This window comes from Physcomitrium patens, chromosome 20 (genome assembly GCF_059467195.1).
Source record: "Physcomitrium patens ecotype Gransden chromosome 20, ASM5946719v1, whole genome shotgun sequence".
Classification (NCBI taxonomy): Eukaryota; Viridiplantae; Streptophyta; class Bryopsida; order Funariales; family Funariaceae; genus Physcomitrium; species Physcomitrium patens.
Window position 1 is genome coordinate 7969667 of NC_143429.1, and position 19760 is coordinate 7989426.

The 19760-nt window shown below is 32.9% G+C and overlaps 2 protein-coding genes across 2 annotated transcripts; one reads left to right on the forward strand and one right to left on the reverse strand.

The window, feature by feature from the left end:
• Positions 1-1139: 1139 nt before the first annotated feature.
• Positions 1140-3994, forward strand: LOC112272956 (uncharacterized). Its single transcript, XM_024501175.3, has 5 exons — positions 1140-1487; positions 1680-1838; positions 2174-2258; positions 2369-2868; positions 3037-3994. The coding sequence occupies exons 1-5, from the start codon at positions 1385-1387 to the stop codon at positions 3261-3263; spliced, it is 1074 nt and encodes a 357-aa protein (XP_024356943.1). The 5' UTR covers positions 1140-1384; the 3' UTR covers positions 3264-3994.
• A 1107-nt stretch (positions 3995-5101) lies between these two features.
• On the reverse strand, positions 5102-8064 carry LOC112272955 (uncharacterized). Its single transcript, XM_024501174.3, has 7 exons — positions 7714-8064; positions 6943-7115; positions 6772-6824; positions 6513-6630; positions 6145-6267; positions 5673-5886; positions 5102-5535 (listed from the first exon to the last, which is right to left on the reverse strand). The coding sequence occupies exons 1-7, from the start codon at positions 8047-8049 to the stop codon at positions 5353-5355; spliced, it is 1200 nt and encodes a 399-aa protein (XP_024356942.2). The 5' UTR covers positions 8050-8064; the 3' UTR covers positions 5102-5352.
• Positions 8065-19760: the final 11696 nt, after the last annotated feature.

Consider the following 19760-nt stretch of genomic DNA (forward strand, 5'->3'; position numbering starts at 1 on the left):
TTAAATATTGAATATCAAATACCCAAAATAATATAAAATTTTGATAATTTTGTATCAAATTATATATTTGAAAATAGCTTTTCAATGAAAAATATATTCAATATTCTTTTTTAAAAAATATATTTCATATATTATACATCAAATAATAATTTGTAAAGTTTACAAAGTTCATTATACATATCATAAAGCTTATGAAGTTTATAAAAATTCAATCTCATATTCTTAATCTTAGGTATGTGTGTATGAAAGTATATACATGCTAATATTAGATTATCAAAGTTACAAAAATATACCATAACGAGCAATAAGAATTTACTAAATTTAAAATTTATAAGATAAAAATATAGTGACATGCTTCAAGCACAAAGTAGCCTTGCAGTATTCAAAGAAGACAGAATTACATATTAAAATAAAATTCCTTAAATTAAACTTATATCTTACAAGACTATCCAAAAATTACCATAAACCAAAACAACATAAAAAAACTTTAGTCATCATGTACATGGTTTTAATAAATAATGAATCTTATTTTCAGAAGATATAATTATTAATATTTTAAATATAATTTTGTACTACCTGTAAGGAATTGCGGGTTTTAAAAAATAAAAATAAATACACTATAAAAAACCACACCGAATTTCACTTCATTTTTAATTTTAATTTTTTTCTTTTCGAGGTGCACTATTTCCCTGAAAATGAAAACCACGCTTATAAGTTAATACTTTTTCCTTTCCGTTCACGAACCCCTAAAAGTGGATTCCAAAAAGTAAACCAAAAAGTAAACAGGAAAAAAGGAAAAAGTGAAGGGGTGACAAGGAAGAGAGACTTCGGCGGGGGCCGATGGCCGCGGAGGGACGTCAAGGGGGGGAGCTCGCGGCAGCGGCGCGCCAGATCAGGAGGCCCATCGAAGAAGGCGCGGGATGGGCCTCCGCTTCCTTTCGCCCCCGAATTCTCGCGCTTCACCGGCATACCGATTTTAGAAACCATGTCCACGAGCCCACTTCTCCCAGATTTACCCACGTGTCTGACGCCCGCCCTTTTTTCACAGATGCCCCCACGAAGCACAGGACGCACCATCCTACGTCCCTCGCTGCTGCTTCTTTTACAGACTCGCCCCGCAATCGCGGTTTTTTTCTTCATCACGTCCCGCGTTCCAGTCGTCGATCCCATTGCCTTAACGCAGAGTCGCGGCGACGCTGATTTGCTTGTGTTCATGCACGTACCCACTAGCAGGAACAGTAGCACAGCAGTCTTCTAGCCTTCAAGCCGCGGTTGACGTCAGTAGGCTGTGGGATGAGAACCATTCCGTCGGTTAGAGCTTGTGGGTGCTGAGGCTATCATGAGAATGGCTGGAGTCCCAGGGTAGTCTTCCGTCGTGGTTGTCATGCCGTCCAAGCCATCGTTCCCGCAGCCCTCTCCTCTCTTGCTTCCACTGTCTGCTCCCACAATGGACTCTCACTCCGACGACGTGCAGACGCCAACTCCAGGTCGGCGATTCCGACGGTTTGTCTTGCATGCAAGTCGAAGTGATGAATGAGTGTTTAGTGCTTTGAAAGCTGATACTCTTTGCGAGTTCTGCATGTTTTGGAATTTCGTTAGTGGTGACACAGTGTTGCTTTGTTTTTGAATTACGGTTTTTGAAATGATTTGGAGGAGTGTGTTTTTTTTGGAGGGAGCAGATAATTCAGGTTCGAAAAGAAAACGGAGGTCTGTAGATGAAGGTAGCACTACCGACGAAGAAGGAGACGTGTCGAAGACGCTGTATGAATGCAGGTTCTGTAACATGCGGTTTGCGAAGTCGCAAGCCCTGGGGGGACACATGAATCGACACCGACAAGGTGACGAGATTTTATACGAACTAATTTTTCGAATCCGTTCATAGAGTTCTCTTCGATTACTTTCTATCCTTCAAGGTCTGTTGGTATTTTCTCGAATCAATTGCACAGCATGGACAACATGAAAATGAAAACTAAATTAAAAAAACATAGAAGAAGAAGGAGAAGAAGCCTTACATAAAAATAAACGATAGTATCATGGTAATGCATAGAAAAGATGAGGTGGACAGTCAAGGGGAGTTTCAAATATTTGCGATTTGCATTCAGCGTATGAGAAACTTTTTCCCTTGTCACTAAAGAATTCTTCGCCATTCTCCATGTGGATTCTGCTTCATCAGAAAGAGAAAAGGAGCAATATCAGCATGCACAACAGCTGGTCAGCTCAATGGCGCAGCAGCAGCAGATGCCGCGGACGTGGACTTCGTAAGTACTTGAAACTTGATTCTGAAACTTGCTTTGAATTCTCCTTTTTAGGTTTGTACCTGGTTTCCTCACTGAATCACGTGTCGCATGTCGGAGCTTGATTTTCACAGGATGGCAGCAGAATTAAACCCATTAAGCGCAGGAGTGGCTCTGGCGCGATTGAGCACGCAACTCACGGCAAATCCTCGGCCAGACGGATCCCGATCCCAAATCCCACCGCAGATTAGTTTTAACTCGACGCCGCCACCAATCAACATGAGCTCCAGCTCTTCTATACCTTCGTCCATGTCCTCCAGTTACTTCTTCCCTTCCAGCTCATCCTCCAATAACCTGCATCATCTGCAATGGAATGTCGATGAGTTCAACACAACCATTCCAAGGTCGGGTTCACAGGAAGGTCTCAATGTGATGGACTTTTCCTTACAAGGGACCAGCCTGCGTGATGACTTCCTTTCAGATGTGCTTCAGTCCCGCCAAGATGGAGGGTCATTCATGGGCTCTCAGTTTAGTAATATGCCGCCATTGATGTCGCGAGGGTTGTCCAGCGTTGAAACTGGTTCATTCTACAGCGGGGGCGAAGAATCTGTCCAAGAAAAGTCAGGAACTGCAGGTAATAACCAAGTTTTCAAATGGTGTTTTCTATCGTCTATCTCGAACTATTCTGAAACTCCATTGAGAAGTTGTGATCAGCGGTGATGATTTTTCTTTAATTTATTGGGGAATAATAATCTAATATTATTATGTATGATTATTTTTCCTTACGCGATGTGTCTTGCAGGGTTACAATTTGACAACAATCACTCGAGTTTGCAGCAATCATCGATTCGAATGAACGGCATGCTACAGCATTCCACCTGCTCAAGCTCGCCGCTGCATTCCTCTCTTATGAACAGCGACATTCACCACGATGCGAAGTCGCTAGCAAATTCCTTCGCCAGGGTCCGCACGTCGGCCCCAGGTCACACATTTTTGATGCAGTGCAACGACACAGTCGAGTTCAATTAACTTCAGCAGGTGGACCGACCCTCCAACACACCCTCAAGCCAGTCTCCCATGAGCCACACCTTCCTTGTCCCAAAAGGACGCGAGATTGGTGCCAGGCAGGAGCGTCGGTGCGTCTGCGGCGCATGCAAGCCATGCATGCTGGGAAAAATTGTCAGGCGACGACCGATTGTCACCTGCCACTGAACTAAGACACGAGGGTTCGACAGCACTGATAGAACCTCCTTCACGGACAGTAATCAGTCGCAGTCGATGAGCGCAAACAGCCACTTACAAGGCTCCTGATGGGGATCACCGCGAGGCCGCGATCGAGGCAGTAATCCCCCACTGATTTCATCACCGCAACACTGCCAGTCAGTCTTATATCCGTGGTCAATTCCTGCGCTATTTGACGATCGCCACCATGCAGGTGGTAGCCGCAGCGATCTAGACAGTTAGGGAATTGGCAGTGGCTCAACTTGATGAAGTCCATGACTGATTCGTCGTGAGCGCCGGAGGAACGTCGTCGCCGTGTCTTCGGTAGCGTGTCTAGAAATTTCGGTCTGCGTTTTAGTAGAGGATAGGATCGCCGGGGAGATGTTCGATGCGCTTGTGCACTAGTAGATTCCCCTGCGTGGGGCAGGCTATAGCTCGGCTGTGGATCAGTGGCTGCGTCCGCGGCGTTAGCAATGGCTCACCCGGTTCGCGCTTTTTTGTATGATGGAGTTCAGAAATTAGGGTTTCGATTCCTTCCACTTTGTCTTTTCAGCTATCCAGTGTGAAGGATCTGGCCTGCAGTTGTTGTTAATGTTTCATTTTGTCTCGAGTTACCATTTCAATGTGGATTTCTGATTTTAGTTCTGACTCGCGTTTTTATTGAGTATAAAATGGGTCTACTTTATCTTCACCCTTGTAGACAATCTTGTGATGAAAATCTGGTACATTTTCCAAAAGTTTATTGTGTTGTAGGCGTAAAAATATTGCACAATTATTTCAATTAATGAACTAATCAAACATTACACAGTTCTTGCAATTACTATACCACAATGAAGAAAACCTAAAAGAGGCAAACTTGAAAATAGTATATCAAAGATTCAACGCAAAGGTTGTTGAATGAGGTACAACATGCAAAGCCCTGAAAAAAATAAAAAAATAAAAAATAGTTTGTGATGTGCTAAAACACTAGGAAAATTTAGCCTATAATATACAAGGAAAAATTACATTTATTATTAATTTAATATTTTTTTCTTACCACTAAAATGGAAGAACATATTTCATACATAATTATAGATTAAATAAAGTGAGGATGTTAATTTTTTGATATTTTTGAGGAAGAGGCACTATTTGTTGGACAGAATTATAATGATGAAACACTCCAATTCATAATAAGCAAAACAAAGAGCCAACTTTTTTTAATGAATAAGAAACTAATTTGTTGCAACCTTTTTCAATTTGGTGGGGGTGATATCAAATTATATTTATAAATTTTGTGACAAATCTTAGAAAATTCTAAAGGTATAATGCAATTCTAGTGATGGTCAACTACTTAAAGAACCTGCTTTAGTTTGGAAAATTGAGAAAATACTTTCTAATCCCTGTTAGAAAAACCATGTTACTAAGACTTATCATCATAAACTGAAAACACAAAATCACAAGCACATTATGTAAAAAAATGTTCAAAAATATTTAAATTTGATTGAGATATTACCAAAAACATGATTTGTCAAACAAATGGACAAATGAATTGGATCCATGAACTTATGAATCAATAGTTTAGGATCTTTGTTAACATAAAACCAAAAAGTTTGGATATTATACATGAAAATAGCAAAATTAAGTATGATGCAACAAATACATTTGGCTGTTGGAAAAATTTCATTCAAGAAAAGGATAAAATTGTATTTATCGCTTACTTTCTGGTGATACAACTAAAGCATCTTCTGGTAGCAAAAACAACCAATCTCCAAAATTTCCAGCTTCATTTCTGGAAACCATTTTTTGACCGATCCTGCTTCCTGTGCCACGTATTTATTGAAAATTCCAACCTGCATCTCCATCATAAATGCAGGACCATGTTGTGTACAACTTTTATACAACAAAATATGTGTTGCAACTATTGCATCAAGTAATGGACCCACTTGTCTAAAATGCTTTCTGTCCCATACCAGGGTCTCTCGTTAGAAGCTCCAACAGGGGAGTGGTAAACACCTTCAAAGGTCAGGTTCTCTGCGCCATCCAAGTGGGCGGACATTTCTGGGACAACCCCGTCTCCCCAAACATCGGCTTGCCCACAAACCTGCAGAACCAACAAAATACCAACATGTATTTAGTGATACCGAAAAATTCTGAAGCGTAATTAGGAAACCATTTTCATTTATGCATAAATGAGATCCTTTCAGCCAGAGAATAATGTGGAGATGGTGGTCCACGTGCCTGTTTGTAACCTTGTCCAACAATGCGCGCTCTAAGTGTAGGAGGGGCTGGCTTCACTGCACCATCTACTATCACCTCACCAACCCCTGCCTCCAAGTTTTCATCTTCTGCTGCAGAAACAGCAACGCTGCCGTCTGAAACGCCAACAGTTCCCAGACCAGTTGGCGCCACAGCTGCTGCATTATTTGGGAAGAGTCTGCTGCCTTTCAAGTACCTGCACGCAGAACCATACATGCAATATTAAAGAATATGGCTTTATGTTGTTCACTTTAAAGAAACTTGAATACCATCAAAACACTAAGCGTACGAGACGATTCTCAGGTATCAGGGCACCCGGTTTTGCATTTAAATACAACATTGAACCTTGAAACCAAAATAGCTACTGATGACTCGACATACATTCCTCGGTTTCAAAAGTTTCAAGCCTAGTTCATAGCATTTATGTAACTTCACCGCAGTCAAGGACTTGTACCTGCCTGCAATGCAAACATACTTCACGTCAGGTGCATGAAATGCACCTGGACAATTCTCTTCGACGTAATATAGAAGCCCTCTTGTTTGATCTACGACCCCAGGTACGTCCCTGGGGGGAGGCCTGCATTCAAACATCAAGCGTGAGCATAAAATTCAAAAACAATGAAGGTTCAAAAGAACTATGAACCAATGCGTGGCTGTACCTCATTAGCATTATAATAATTTAAGTGCTGATTCGCTTGTGTTGTGAGGCGACAAAGTCAACCAGACTGGGGACGAAGAATAGTGGATACAGAGTATATGTCACTTCCAAAAGAACTTGATTACAATAAAAGCAGGTTTAAAGTCACCGGTTGCCGAACATACAAGTGAGGGCTCCCAAGACTCAGAAATAATGCAATGTCTTTGGTCCCAAAATCTGCCATGTACACACGCCCTAACCACCCACCAGCTGAATGTGCTATCACTGATACCTTTCCTGTCTCTGTTACAAATTGCAAATAAGTGGAATCAATTTGAAGAAAGTTGGGATCAAACGAAATAACCAAAGCTTAAGAGAGCAAAAGTCTAGGGATGTCTCAATAAAGAAAGAACCAGAAGCACTGAAGAACTTCGAGACACATACCAGGAGCCAGAGCCATGGCTTCTTCAATCGCATTTTTCATCCTCTCCAAATACCTGCCACGAAACCATATCAATTTTTTGAATTTTAAGGCAAAATACCGTGCATTTCCGACAGATATGGTTGAGCATGTTAAAAAATCACATGCAAGCACAGGTATGCAAAACTACTCACCAGTCAAGTGTGGGCCTGGGTTGAAGTGTTCCTTTCCAGTAATTGCCATCGAGAAGTCCAGAAGCATTCCGCAGCCAATCAGGACGAGAAACTTTCGCAGTTACAGCGGTGATTCCACGGGCTGCGAGAGATGCAACAAGCTCGTCGTAATCACCTGTATTGTTTCCTAAGCCCTGCAACCATCACCTCACGTGTCAAAACCATATGACAGATACAATGTTCGCCATTGCCTGATAGAGTATGGTACACTTGAATACTGGACTTCCGTTTCTCATAAAAGTCTCAACGCAATATGAGCTACATTGCAGACAGAAATTAATCTCCCTCTTAAAGAAATTCTCTGTACGAATGCTGTGGACGATGACCAAGGACTTCAAATTCAATGCCGAGTAATCGCTCGGCAGATTTTCCTGTTTTAGAGCAGGTGTGCGCTGCCAGGCTGTTTGATTGGGAGACCAATAAGATTACAAGCTACACCACTGCGCTGCGCAAATTTTACTTTTGGCGAGATTCGATTCAATTAATCAGTTCAATCAAAGAAACAAGTTAAAAAATTACAAAAAAAAGAAAAAGAGACAAACAAACACACAAGAATAAAGACTGAATCCAACTAGACTAGACTGACATTGCATTGTCGTCAAATTTCAGCCACCGCCCAAGAAAACCAACCAAAGACACGCGCAACCACTCGTATTATTACACGCTCAACACACTAGGGGGCAAATATGGCCAACTCAAGAAAATTCATCATCAGCGGTAAAAATCACGCACCGGGAGAAGCACGACAGGGCGGTATGACGTCTTCGGTTTCACCTCAGATGCCTTCCGCTCCGCATCTCCACTCACAGACACCGCTCTAATCTTCAACGACCAACGCATCCCAATCCCATTACACGAAGTGGAAAAAAATGGCTTGCACTCCCTGAAACGAAAATCACCGGGCCTGGGAAGCGCTGCAACGAGGCGCTGCCTAGGATTGGGGCTTGTGGTGAAGAATTCGAGGAGCGGGGAAGGCGCAGTGGCGAGGTGTAACGACGCCATAGCCATTTCCAGCAGAGCGAGCAACGAGGCAAATCCAAAGTCCTCACGCCGATGGCTCTGCTTCATACACACCCTCTTTTCATTCGTTTGATATATTCTAATCCTTCTTCTGTTCGTTCAATCATCTCCTCTGTCCAGTAATTTCCACAGATGCGTTTGGTTGGATATCTTTGCTGCTGGAAATTGATGTCTTGAAAAATTAATTTATAATAAGATAAAAAAATAAATGGATGAAAATATGATTTTATTTTTTTAGAATAAAATTTATTTATATTCACATGAATAAAAAAATAGAAATTTCATGACATTCATGAACATAATGTTTACTAAATAAATGTAATTGTGTGCATAATCTATCAACATTTATGTTTTAAAAATTACATTCGATAAGTTATTCTATTTGATATACATAAAAATATTTTTAAATTTTTTTTTTGTAATTTTTAGAGAGGTAAATTTTTATTTATAAATTATTTTAAAGATTAAATAAAATTTAACCGAATTTTTTTATAGTTTGTAAAGCAATGTGTTATAGTGGAGAAATAAATTATATAGAACAAGCATTGGAGGCGTTATTTTTCTTTACAAGTAATATGTCAAAGTAAGTTTTTAATGCCTATTAGTTTATAACATAACAATAACTTATTATCTCTTCTTATTTATTTGTTAGATTGAAATATAAAGTCAAATTAGAATCTATACAAAAAACTTTAATGGTTTAATTTTCATTATCTTTGTCTCCTGAGCAATTACCATTGGTGCTTTTTGGTCTAAAAAGTCGTTCTTTAATATCCATAAAGAACTATTTTGAGCACCTATCTCCCTTTGATTTTCACCCAATATGTGATTTAACCTTAATACCTTCTTTCTTCTACTTTTGCAATTGGATTAATTTCTTTTTAACTTGTCTTCTTATTAAATTTAAATATATTGATAATTAGCTTGTAGCTTCATTTGGACAAATACTGGACTTCATTTAATTTTATCTTTGTACTTAGTTTATTTGATAAGCTTTGTATTTACAATTTTTTTGTAAAATCTATGTTTTGTTTTATTTTATTTTATTAAAAAAAGAGCTATGTGGATGACATGATTATCATATCTTTCTTAATTGTGCTAAAATCCTTAGATCTTTGAAGAAATAAGCATTATTTTTATATGTTGATAGTTTTTGAAGAGATTAGTAGAATTAAATTAAAAATTTCATAAATAAAAGATTCAACTAAGTTTATTTTTTATATTAATATTTTTTTAATTAAAAAATAATAATTAATTAAAAAACCATCAAGTCTTTTTAGAACTCAAATCTCTTTGTTATAACTATTCTTTATAAAATTGACTTATTTTCAATGCATGAAAGAGTTCTTCAAATAGATGCAAAGTTTTAAGTTCTTATGTATTGACTTTGTTCTTAACTATAATTTTTACGCATTTAGATGAACTGTCTTAAGATTATTTAATCATAATTTTATCTCTTTCTAATATCTATTGGATGTTGCTAGGAATTATATCTACTATATTTGCTTATATCTTGTTTTTTTCTTTATACTTATTTAAATATAAATGTTGGTTTCTTACATATATTTTTAAAGATTAAAAAAAAAAAATCCTTTTAAATTTTTTATTCTTAAAAGATCTAATATTCTCTATTATTTTGAAGAGCCAAATTAATACCTGCAAGAAATGCAAAGAAGTTGAGGAGGTAGCTTGGTTTCTTGCAAAGAAAGAAAAGAAGGAGTGTTTAGAAGTAGAACTCTTAGAAGATATTTTTATATTAGACTTTGGTTATATTAGGTTTTTTTCTTTAGTAATGATAATGTTTCAAGTGAAATTCTACTCTTGTAAATTTAAGAGTTTTTGTTTTAGATTTTGTTTTGTCAACTTCTTCTTGAATAATTGAATTGAAGGCGATTGAATTTTAAGTAGGTTGAGGTCTTAGAAATTGGACTTTGAGAGGTAGTTAGGATTTCTAAGATCTTTAGTAATCTACTAATTGGATTGGAATAAAATTTGTGTTTAAAAATAATAGACTTAATTTTCTACACATATGTGAAATTTGAGAATAATCGAATGATTTGATAAGGAGATATTGGTGCTAGAAATTCAACATTCAGATTGGAGTTGGAGGCCTGCCAACACCTGAGCATATTTTACAGTTTTTCTTTCATTTGATAAGTGCAATTATCTTCAAATTTTGTATACTTATTTCCAACTTAGTTATTGAAAGGTATATAAATTTTTAAGCAAGATCAATAATTCAATTGATAGATATTGAGGTTCTAAAATGTATTAGGGTTTGATTTAAGGTTTAGAATTTATCTAGGCTTTGATTTAAAGTTTAGGATTTATCTAGGGTTTGATTTAGGGTTTGATTTAGGATCTAGAATTTGATCTAGGATTTGGTTTAGGATTAACAATTTGTCTATGGTTGATTTAGGATTTGATTTAGGATTTAGTTTAGAATATAGGATTTAAGATTTTTCTAGGATTTGATTGAATTCTATTAGGGTTTTAATTAGGATTAAACTAGAACTTGGTTGAGATTTATTTAAGATATATTTATGATTATTCTAATATTTTTTAGAACTTCTTATGGATTCTTTTTAGGTTTATTACAGATTTTCTTTCAACTCCTTTAAGATTTCTTATTGCTTCATTTGTAATTTCTTTAAGTTTTCTTTTGAACTTGATTAAAGCTTGTTTAATATTTTTAAGGTTTAATTAGACTTTATTTTATATTCTATTAGAATTAAAATTTTGTTGTTACAATTTTTATTCTATCTTCTATAGTCAGGTGCCCAATGCATTCTTGAGCAAGAATTCATATAATACGACACTGTTACCACTACATATAGTCCAAATTATTGTTTCGAAAACTTCTACAAAGCACTATGTTGATTATACAAACTATTTTCATAAACAAGTATCATCTTTTGTAACCTTTCTAACCTCACCTTTCGTAACCTTTCTAATGCTAGTTCCACATCTTTTGATATTTGTTGAAGTTGCCAAATTTTAATAAGTAACAATTCTTTTCTTGTCAATCTATCTTCTTATCGTAGTATACTCTAAGTTGGTATATGTTCTTTAATTGGCATAATTGATTTTTGACCTGTCATGAGTTCTATGGACATATATCTTCTCGTTGAACTATGTATTATTCAATCTGCTTATAATGCATAAAGTAAAAATTGAGGCCATTCTCTCACTATTCCATTGTAAGATTTAATCAAATCTTTTACAATTGATAGATGTCTACATTCATTCTTTGCATTCTCTTCTAGATTATAAGCAATGATCAATGATAATTTAATCCCAAATCTCTTAAAGAATTCACGAGCTTCATATGCATCTAATTTTTCACGATCTGCAGTGATTTTTCTCACACATCCATAGTAACAAATAACATCCTCAAGTAAAAACCTACAAATTCCTTCTATGGACTTTGTTCTTAGTGCCTTACTATCTACTTGGTTTAATAAATCTTCATGAGTCAAAATTAAATATCTCATTTGTCATAGTCTTATCAGTATAATAATCAAATCTACAATCCATTTAAAATGAATAGCCAAAGGATATGTCAGATATAAACCATTTCGATGTTGTATATTTGAATACATTTGATAAGTTACACAAGATTTTATAAATGAAGTTATATCTCAATTTATATTCTTTTACTAATATTCTTCTTTCAATTTAGTAAAAGTAGTCCAAATTCCTCTATGTCCTGCCAATAGACTATCATAAAACTCCTTGAGTAGTCTTTGTTGATCTTCTTTGGTACCTATTATTCATCATGGCATCTCAATATTTGATTTTGGCCTCTTCCATAGAAATCTTCTTTGTAATATAAATCAATATGTTTTTTTTCCTGATTTATTTAAATTTTTCAATCAACCAATTAGTATGTTTAGTTAAAGTCCTCAAATAATGTCTAATATCTAATAATCCTTCTTCATAATTTTCTTCATAAAATGGCTTATCTTTCTTGTTCAATTGTATAACCAAATAAAATTTTGTATCTACATCATCAATATCTTTAATCATCTCATCTTCTTTATCATATATTGCTTGAAATAACATATCTGCTACCAGATTGACTTTTTTTGTAATATGCCTAAAATCTAGATTTAATGACTTGATATAAGAAATCCATTTCAACATTGTAATATCTAAAATTGTATAATTAATAATCATTCTAAGTTAAGGCAAAAAATTGGTTTCAATTACCACCATTGTTTCAATTAAAAAATCTTTTTCAACTTTCATAGCTAAAACAACTCCCTATAATTTCCTTTTCACTTGTAAATATGCACGTTGGTAAATACTTAAAACCTTAGCTCCAAATTGCACTGTAAATTTGTATCCATTTGAATCATCTCGATCTATAGTCCATCTAATGGCAATTTGATTAGTATGCATTGTAAGAATTATTGGTCTATTGTGCTTATAATCAATATTTTTCAACATTGGAGATAATGTCAATAATCTCTTCAATCTTTGCATTGCTTTAATATGATTTTTTTTCCATTTAAACCAATATCTCTTGTATAACAATTCATATAATGGATCTACTATGTGAGTATAGTGAGGAATCCAAATATGATAAAATATATATGCACCTAAAAACCTACAAACCTTTGTTAAAGAATTCCAAATCTCGTTTATTCTTCTAATTGCATCAACCTTGGTTCGATTTGATTTTTTTCTATAAAGTCCACATAAATGTCTTACAATTATGACCTCTTGTACTCCAAATGTAGATTTTGCACTCAATAATATAAGATGAACTTTCTCAAGCCAAGTCAATATTTTTTTACAATCTTGTAAATAATCAATAATATACTTGCAACATCCCTTCTTATCTAAAATTTCATCCTTGTCTTCTTTTTTATACCTCTTAATAGGAACATCATTTATAAAAGGCATAGTCTTTTCAAGAATAAAATCCCTCAATACATTTTTCATTCCGTTCATCATATGCGCAATTGAGTTAGTTGCACCTTAAGGAAGAATATACATTCTAACTAGTCCAAGTAGTATTTTTATTGTTGTCATATTTCTATCCCTTTTGTAAATTAAAATTGGTTATAGAATAGATTACTTTTCTTGCAAATGCTTCAACAAATTTCATCTACTATTGGTCCAATTCCTATATTCTTAATAGTTATTGCATTTATTAGTTGCATACCTTGAATAAAGTGTAATGATCCATTTTTCTTAGGCATTGTAAACCACCGACTAGAATATGGTGCAAAAAAAAGGCTCTAAAATCTTCATCTTCATCTTTTCTTATAATAATTTTATCAAGCTTGATAAATATGCATTTGGTATTGGAATTGGCCTTTAATTCTAAGGTATATGTGGTACAATGAAAATAATCATGAGTGCTCGAATATTTAGATCCACACATCTAATTTCATGAGATTCAATAGCAAATGATTTACGTCATTTTGCCAACATCTCTTTAAAGCAAACAATTTCCTTTGAAAACAAAGAACCATCAAAACCAATCTTCAATTCTTTAAAAGTTTCATTAGTAAATTTATGCCTAATATTCTTTAGATTCCTTAAGCTCTTTTCTCTACATGCTTCTTCTATCTATTCTTTAGAATCTTCTAATAAAAATCTAGAAACAAGTTTCACCTTCTTATCTACTATCTTATATTTTGTCTCAACTAAAACCTCTGATGCTTAAAAAGATTCAATCATACTATAAACTTCTCTTGAATGAATTTGTATAATTTTATCATTTTTATCTAATCCAATAGATGCAATCAATTCTAAAGGATTCTCTAATCTATTTTTTCATAAATATTAATAATATTTTTATTATCTTTTAATATTCCTAATCTATACAATTCTTTTTCAATAGCACACAATCCCTTTTTTTCTTTTCTTTTTAAGTCTTCAATCTTCTTATACATAATACTTCCATTCTTAAAAATGTTAATAAATCTTACATCAAAGGTATCTATATCTTGCAAAAGTACCTCTCCTTCTATACTTATATAATCTCACTTTGTAGCGGTATCTCCAAAAAATCCTTGAATTCTTCAACAATCCTTGGCAATGGATTTTCTCTCAATTTGTCTTGATTCCACTCATGATTCGGATGCACAATCAAAAATTATACTGCCTTCCTTCCATCCTTGCTACAAATTTGTGCACAAGCTGAACCATCATCAAATATCTTTGTTTCCATTTGAGTTGCAATAATATATGGTTGCTCCAAAATAAGAAGATAAGATGTTGCATCTTAAATAAAGAAATTTTTTTCCATTGCAATGTCACCAATTTGAATTTTCATATGTAGGCAAGTACCATATAACTCACATTGTGTATTATTAGCTACTCATATAGTCCATCTATGCTCCATATTAATTGGCCACTTTTGCTTCATATAAAGATCATTAGATATAAGATTTATTTCTAAACTATGGTCAATGAAAGCAACAACCAACTCTTCCATATCTCCAACCTTCACTAATCCCTTTGGAGTTGCTCTAGCTCAATGCTTTCAATTATAATGACTTTAAACCTCTTTATCTTTATTACTTTCATCATCAAAATATACTCTTTGATTATGAATCTTCCTCTTACTTACCAATTATTTGTAAAAATTATTAAATTCATCTTCTTCATCTTTATATATACATGCATCAATAACATGATTCAATCGAGCTTCTCTAATTAATTGCCTCTTTTGTTTAATACTATTAATAATAATATCATAGAATTCTTTCTTGGCAATTCTAAAAATCTCTTTCAATATAAACTCAACCTTAGCATTGAACTATCATGGACATATACATTTATTCCAAAAGTCACTTATATAAATAGGTAAAAGTAGGTAAATATAGATTAATTTCATAGTCTTTTAGAGAAGCTTATTAGAAGCTTAATAGACATAGTTTTATCTTTAGATGTATTTGTAGGTTAGAAACTTGGCCAAGAAGTTAACCATGTGTTGGTACCTTGTAGGACAAGCTAACTATATGGTACATACATAGATAACTTGCCTTCTAAGTAAAGACATGTGGCTGATAAAATCAACACATGTTGAAGATCTTATAGAATATTGCTATCTAGCTTCTAGTTAGAGAGTATATATGGATGCAAGAATGAAGCCTTCTTTATTCTTATCAATGCCTTTCTAATCCTTAGTCTTATTTCAAGACTTTTGAGTCTTCTTGTTTTTAGCAATAATCATTCTAGTTCAATATTATATCATCTTTGAATAACTTTTTAGTTCCTTTTAGTAATACAAGAATGTATTGAGGATTTTCTTTATTTGAGATTCATATCCTTGAGATTTTGACAAGAGTGCTAACATACTATTTTAATCTTATTTTAAAAATGAATGGATTATCCTACTTCTATTGTTATATTTTGAAGGTTGTAAACTATCCATCTTAAAACAAAAAATCTTATTTTTTAACATTGATCTTTTCCTTAAAGAGATTAGATTATTCCTCTTTGTAGAATTTTTTTATTAGAGGTTGTAGATTATCTTCTTCTAATTTAATATTTTGAATTTGTTTGAATTATCTAAAGAAGAAAAAATTATGGATGCTATTCTTAATGGAAGTGAGAATAGATTTGTGACTATTGTAGATCTTTATGAGCTTGTCAAAACTCTAAGAGTAGAAGTCTCAAGTATTTCCAATGTGAATCATGGAGGTACTATACCTACACCTATAAAAGAAGTTTAGAATTTGTGACAAGAAGTTGTGCAGTTGAAGGAAGCAAGTAGATCAACCTCACAACCAAATCTAGAAAATTTTGCTTCTACAAGTATGATGGGAATAAGGATTAGTATGCTTAAGAAGTTTGGTGGAACAAGATCAAAATTTTTAAGGATTTTTGCAATAAGTCAAATTTTATCTAAAGTTGTATCTTTTCTAATATCTTAATGGATTTATTTAAGTCAAATTCATAGGCACACTTCTATTAAAAAGTTCTCTTTCTTGGTTTGCACCTTTAAAAGAAAAAAATTTACAACTCCTATATGATTTGAATTCATTCCTAAAAGTATTTACGGCTATAATTAAAGAAAGTAATAAAAAAAAATAGCACAAATCAAATTCTTATCTTTACAACAAGATTCACAGTTAGCCACCATATATGCTACTAAATTCCAAAATCCTGCTTGTGATGAGGATTGAAATAACAAAGCCCTTATAAATCAATTTAAATATAGGTTGAAGAATAATGTCAAAGATTTATTACTAACAATGCTAAAGACAGAATCTTTAAAAGAATTTATTACTCAAGACATTATATGTGATAATCGATTATTTGAAAGACATCATGAATAAGGATATGGTTGAAGAAGAACAAATCAAATAATGATGGCAGCTCTTAAGTTTTTAAAAACTTATTTATCAAAGCCAAAACCAATGCAAATTGATATGGTATGTTTTAAATCCTTCATAGAGTAGGAAAAGAGTCAATAACGTTAAGAGGGCTTATGCTTATATTGTAAAGAAGCTAAACATACTACTCAAAATTGTCTAAAGAAACAACATAATTACAAAATGAGAAGTATGATTGCCAAAAAAGATAATATGATGAAAAATGAATTGCTTCAGCTATAATAGAGATCGTGCAGCTAGAATCATGTATAATATCTAATAAAGGTCTTATTTTTTCCTCTAATCCTTCACCTTGTTTTACAATAGAAGTTTGTTTAGAACCAAAAAATCACAAAATCTTAGCCTTGTTGGATTCAGGAGCCTCAACTTGTTTTATAGATGAAGACTTTGTCAAAAAATAAGATATATCCTTACTTAAGAAAATCAAATCTGTATATGTAGAAGTAATAGATGGACGTTCATTAAGTTTTGGAGATGTTACACATGAAACTATTCATGTAGAAATAATAATTAGTGGTCACAATAGTTTGATAAGATTTAATGTGATTAAATCTCTTTTTAATCCAATTATTTTAGGATTATCAAAATTAAAATGATATAATTCTTAAATAGATTGGATTTCTTACAATCTTCATTTTTTCCATAGTTTAGTCTAAGGTCCTCCTAGACAAGTAGAAATCCATAAGTCTAGTACATCTAAATCCTTATTGATAGGTGTTAGAGCTTACATACATGCCGCAAATGAAGGGCCATCTCATGCTGTACATGCCATGTCCATTTTTAGTACTAAAAATATATCAAATGATATTCTTATCTAATATTAAGATTTTAAAGATTTTTTTGAAAAGAAAAATACAGATATTCTTTCAAAGTATCATCTTTATGATTGTACCATCAATCTTTAAGAAAAAACTCAACTACCATTTGGACCAATTTATAGTCTATCACAAATGAGTTGATTACATTTATAGAATTTATTGATAAAACTTAGCTAAGAACTTTATATGCTATTCTAAATCTTCAATCAATGCTCTCATTTATATATAAAAAAAAAAGATAGATCTTTGTAAATGTGTAAAGATTATTGACGACTTAATAAGATCAACATCAAGAATAGATATCCTCTACCTTTGATTTCATGACTTTTTGATCAACTAAATCAAGCAAAGATATATACAAAAATAGATCTATGAGAAGCATATAACCTAGTTTGTATCAAAGAAAGAAATAAATGAAAGATTATTTTTTGAAGTAGGTATGGACATTTTGAATATAATGTCATGTTTTTTGGACTCATGAATATATTAGTTGCTTTTCAACATCTAATAAATGATATCTTTTCTAAGTTTCTTAATGATTTTGTTATTTTTTATTTAGATAATATTTTAATCTATTCTAAGAACACAAAAGAGCATGAAGTTTATGTTCATCATATGTTACAAAAATTAAGAGATACTAGATTATATGCTATCATATTATAATTTTTTATAGTATATAAAAATTAGTTAGAATATATAATATGTTCTTAAATCTTAATGAATATTAGAAGGATTAATAGATAAATTTAAAGAGAGTGGATGTAAGCAACTTCATTTTGAGTTTAATCTATTTTGATTATGGCATTTAAAAAATTATAGGACCTAAATGTTTAGTATGAAGCTTTGACAGGAGATTAGAGCCTAAAGATGAAAATCTAAACTAATAGGAGGCTTATTGGAAGAGATGAAAGCAAGGCATGGTCGGATGAAGGCAAGGGATGGAAATCTTCATTCATATTGGTCGAAGGGCATGCCCAATGGTCTTCAAGGAGACTACCCAAGGCCTCATTAGGGATTATGATTTTTTTTTCAAATTCATTTGAGCTTTAGAAGCTAGAATTAACAAGTTTAGGATTTTGGATATGGATTGGATACAAATTTTGTGTGATTTGGAGTTTTTATGGAGTTATTAGTACTCAAAGTTAAGGTGTGAATTTCATACATATTATCACTCTTTGGGGCATAAAATATACTTACAAAAAGTAACAAAGGATTGATGACTAGGATTGAAGAGAACACTTTTTCAGCTTTACTTTTCATATATTTTTTGATGAATTTGGAATGTGAATGAAGAAGTTATAGAGAATTGAAGTCAGTACATCCAAATCAAAAGGAGTAAGAAAGTGATTTTATTCATAGTAATGGTTGGAACCATATCTTGAGTTTTTGGACGAATTTTTGGCTTAAACTTTTTGAAAAAGGTAGATTATTATATTAAAAAATTATACATACAAATTTTGTAGTACTTTAGTACTTAGTTTGTGAGATATGAAGAAAATTGCATGTAGGTATATTAAATCAAGGGTTTAAAGTGGCTATTAGGATTTTCAAGATATCTCAAGTTTTGCAATGAATTTGTAGTTGAAATTTATTATAGAAGTTAATAAAAATGCATCAGTATCTCATGTAAAATTTAACTTTTTTTGGGTGGTAAAATTAAGAGATATGATGTGATGAAGTTTGGAAAAATTTCCACATAAGGATATACAAGGTTTTAGAGGATTTCATTATATTTTGAATGTTGGTTACTTGAAGCTTATATATTTGGTGTAATTTTTTAAAAAAGAAACAATTCTATATAAGCTTAGGGCTTTCTTTATTTTGAAGTTTGATTGAACAATTAGTGTTAACAAGTAGTCCAACATTTTCTTGAGGCAAATTCTCTCTATCCAGATATTGCTTCAATATCAGAGAGTATTTTATAACTTATCAATTTGCTTTTATCTTTTATCTCCTTTATTTTTCTTCTTATATTGTTGAAGTATCTTTTGTAGGCAATTCTTCTGAAGTCGCTTCATGAGCCTTATTTGCTCGAGTTTGCTTTTAAGAAGAATTTTCTTATCTTATATTATCAAAATTTCCTCTCCTCTTTTATTCCACTAAAGCTTCATGTTGGCTTTTAGCAATGTATGCATGTATTGACAAAGCTTCTATAGGATCCTCCTAGCTTGTAGCACCACAAATTGTTGTAGCAATTTTTAATAAAGATTTTTGTAGTATCTTTTCTTTTTATATTGTAGAAATGGCAACAGACCATAGTTCACTTAGTTGAACATTTCCAATAAAATTCTATAAGCCATTATTATATGCCCTAGTTTCATAACTTACATCTTCTATTACTGCAATTCCATGTATTGATAAATAATCTTTAACCAACACTTTCATACCTCCTTTACCAAAGTTGGTTTGGAGAAGATTACTAGTATCTTTTAATATAACTTTTCCATCTTTTCAATAAAAAATATCTTATTGCACCATCTCATTAAATTTACCACAATCTTTTCAAGAATAAAAATCATGATCATTCTAAATATATCTTTGAATATATCCTTATTTAAAAGTAGCCTTTGAACTTGTTGTA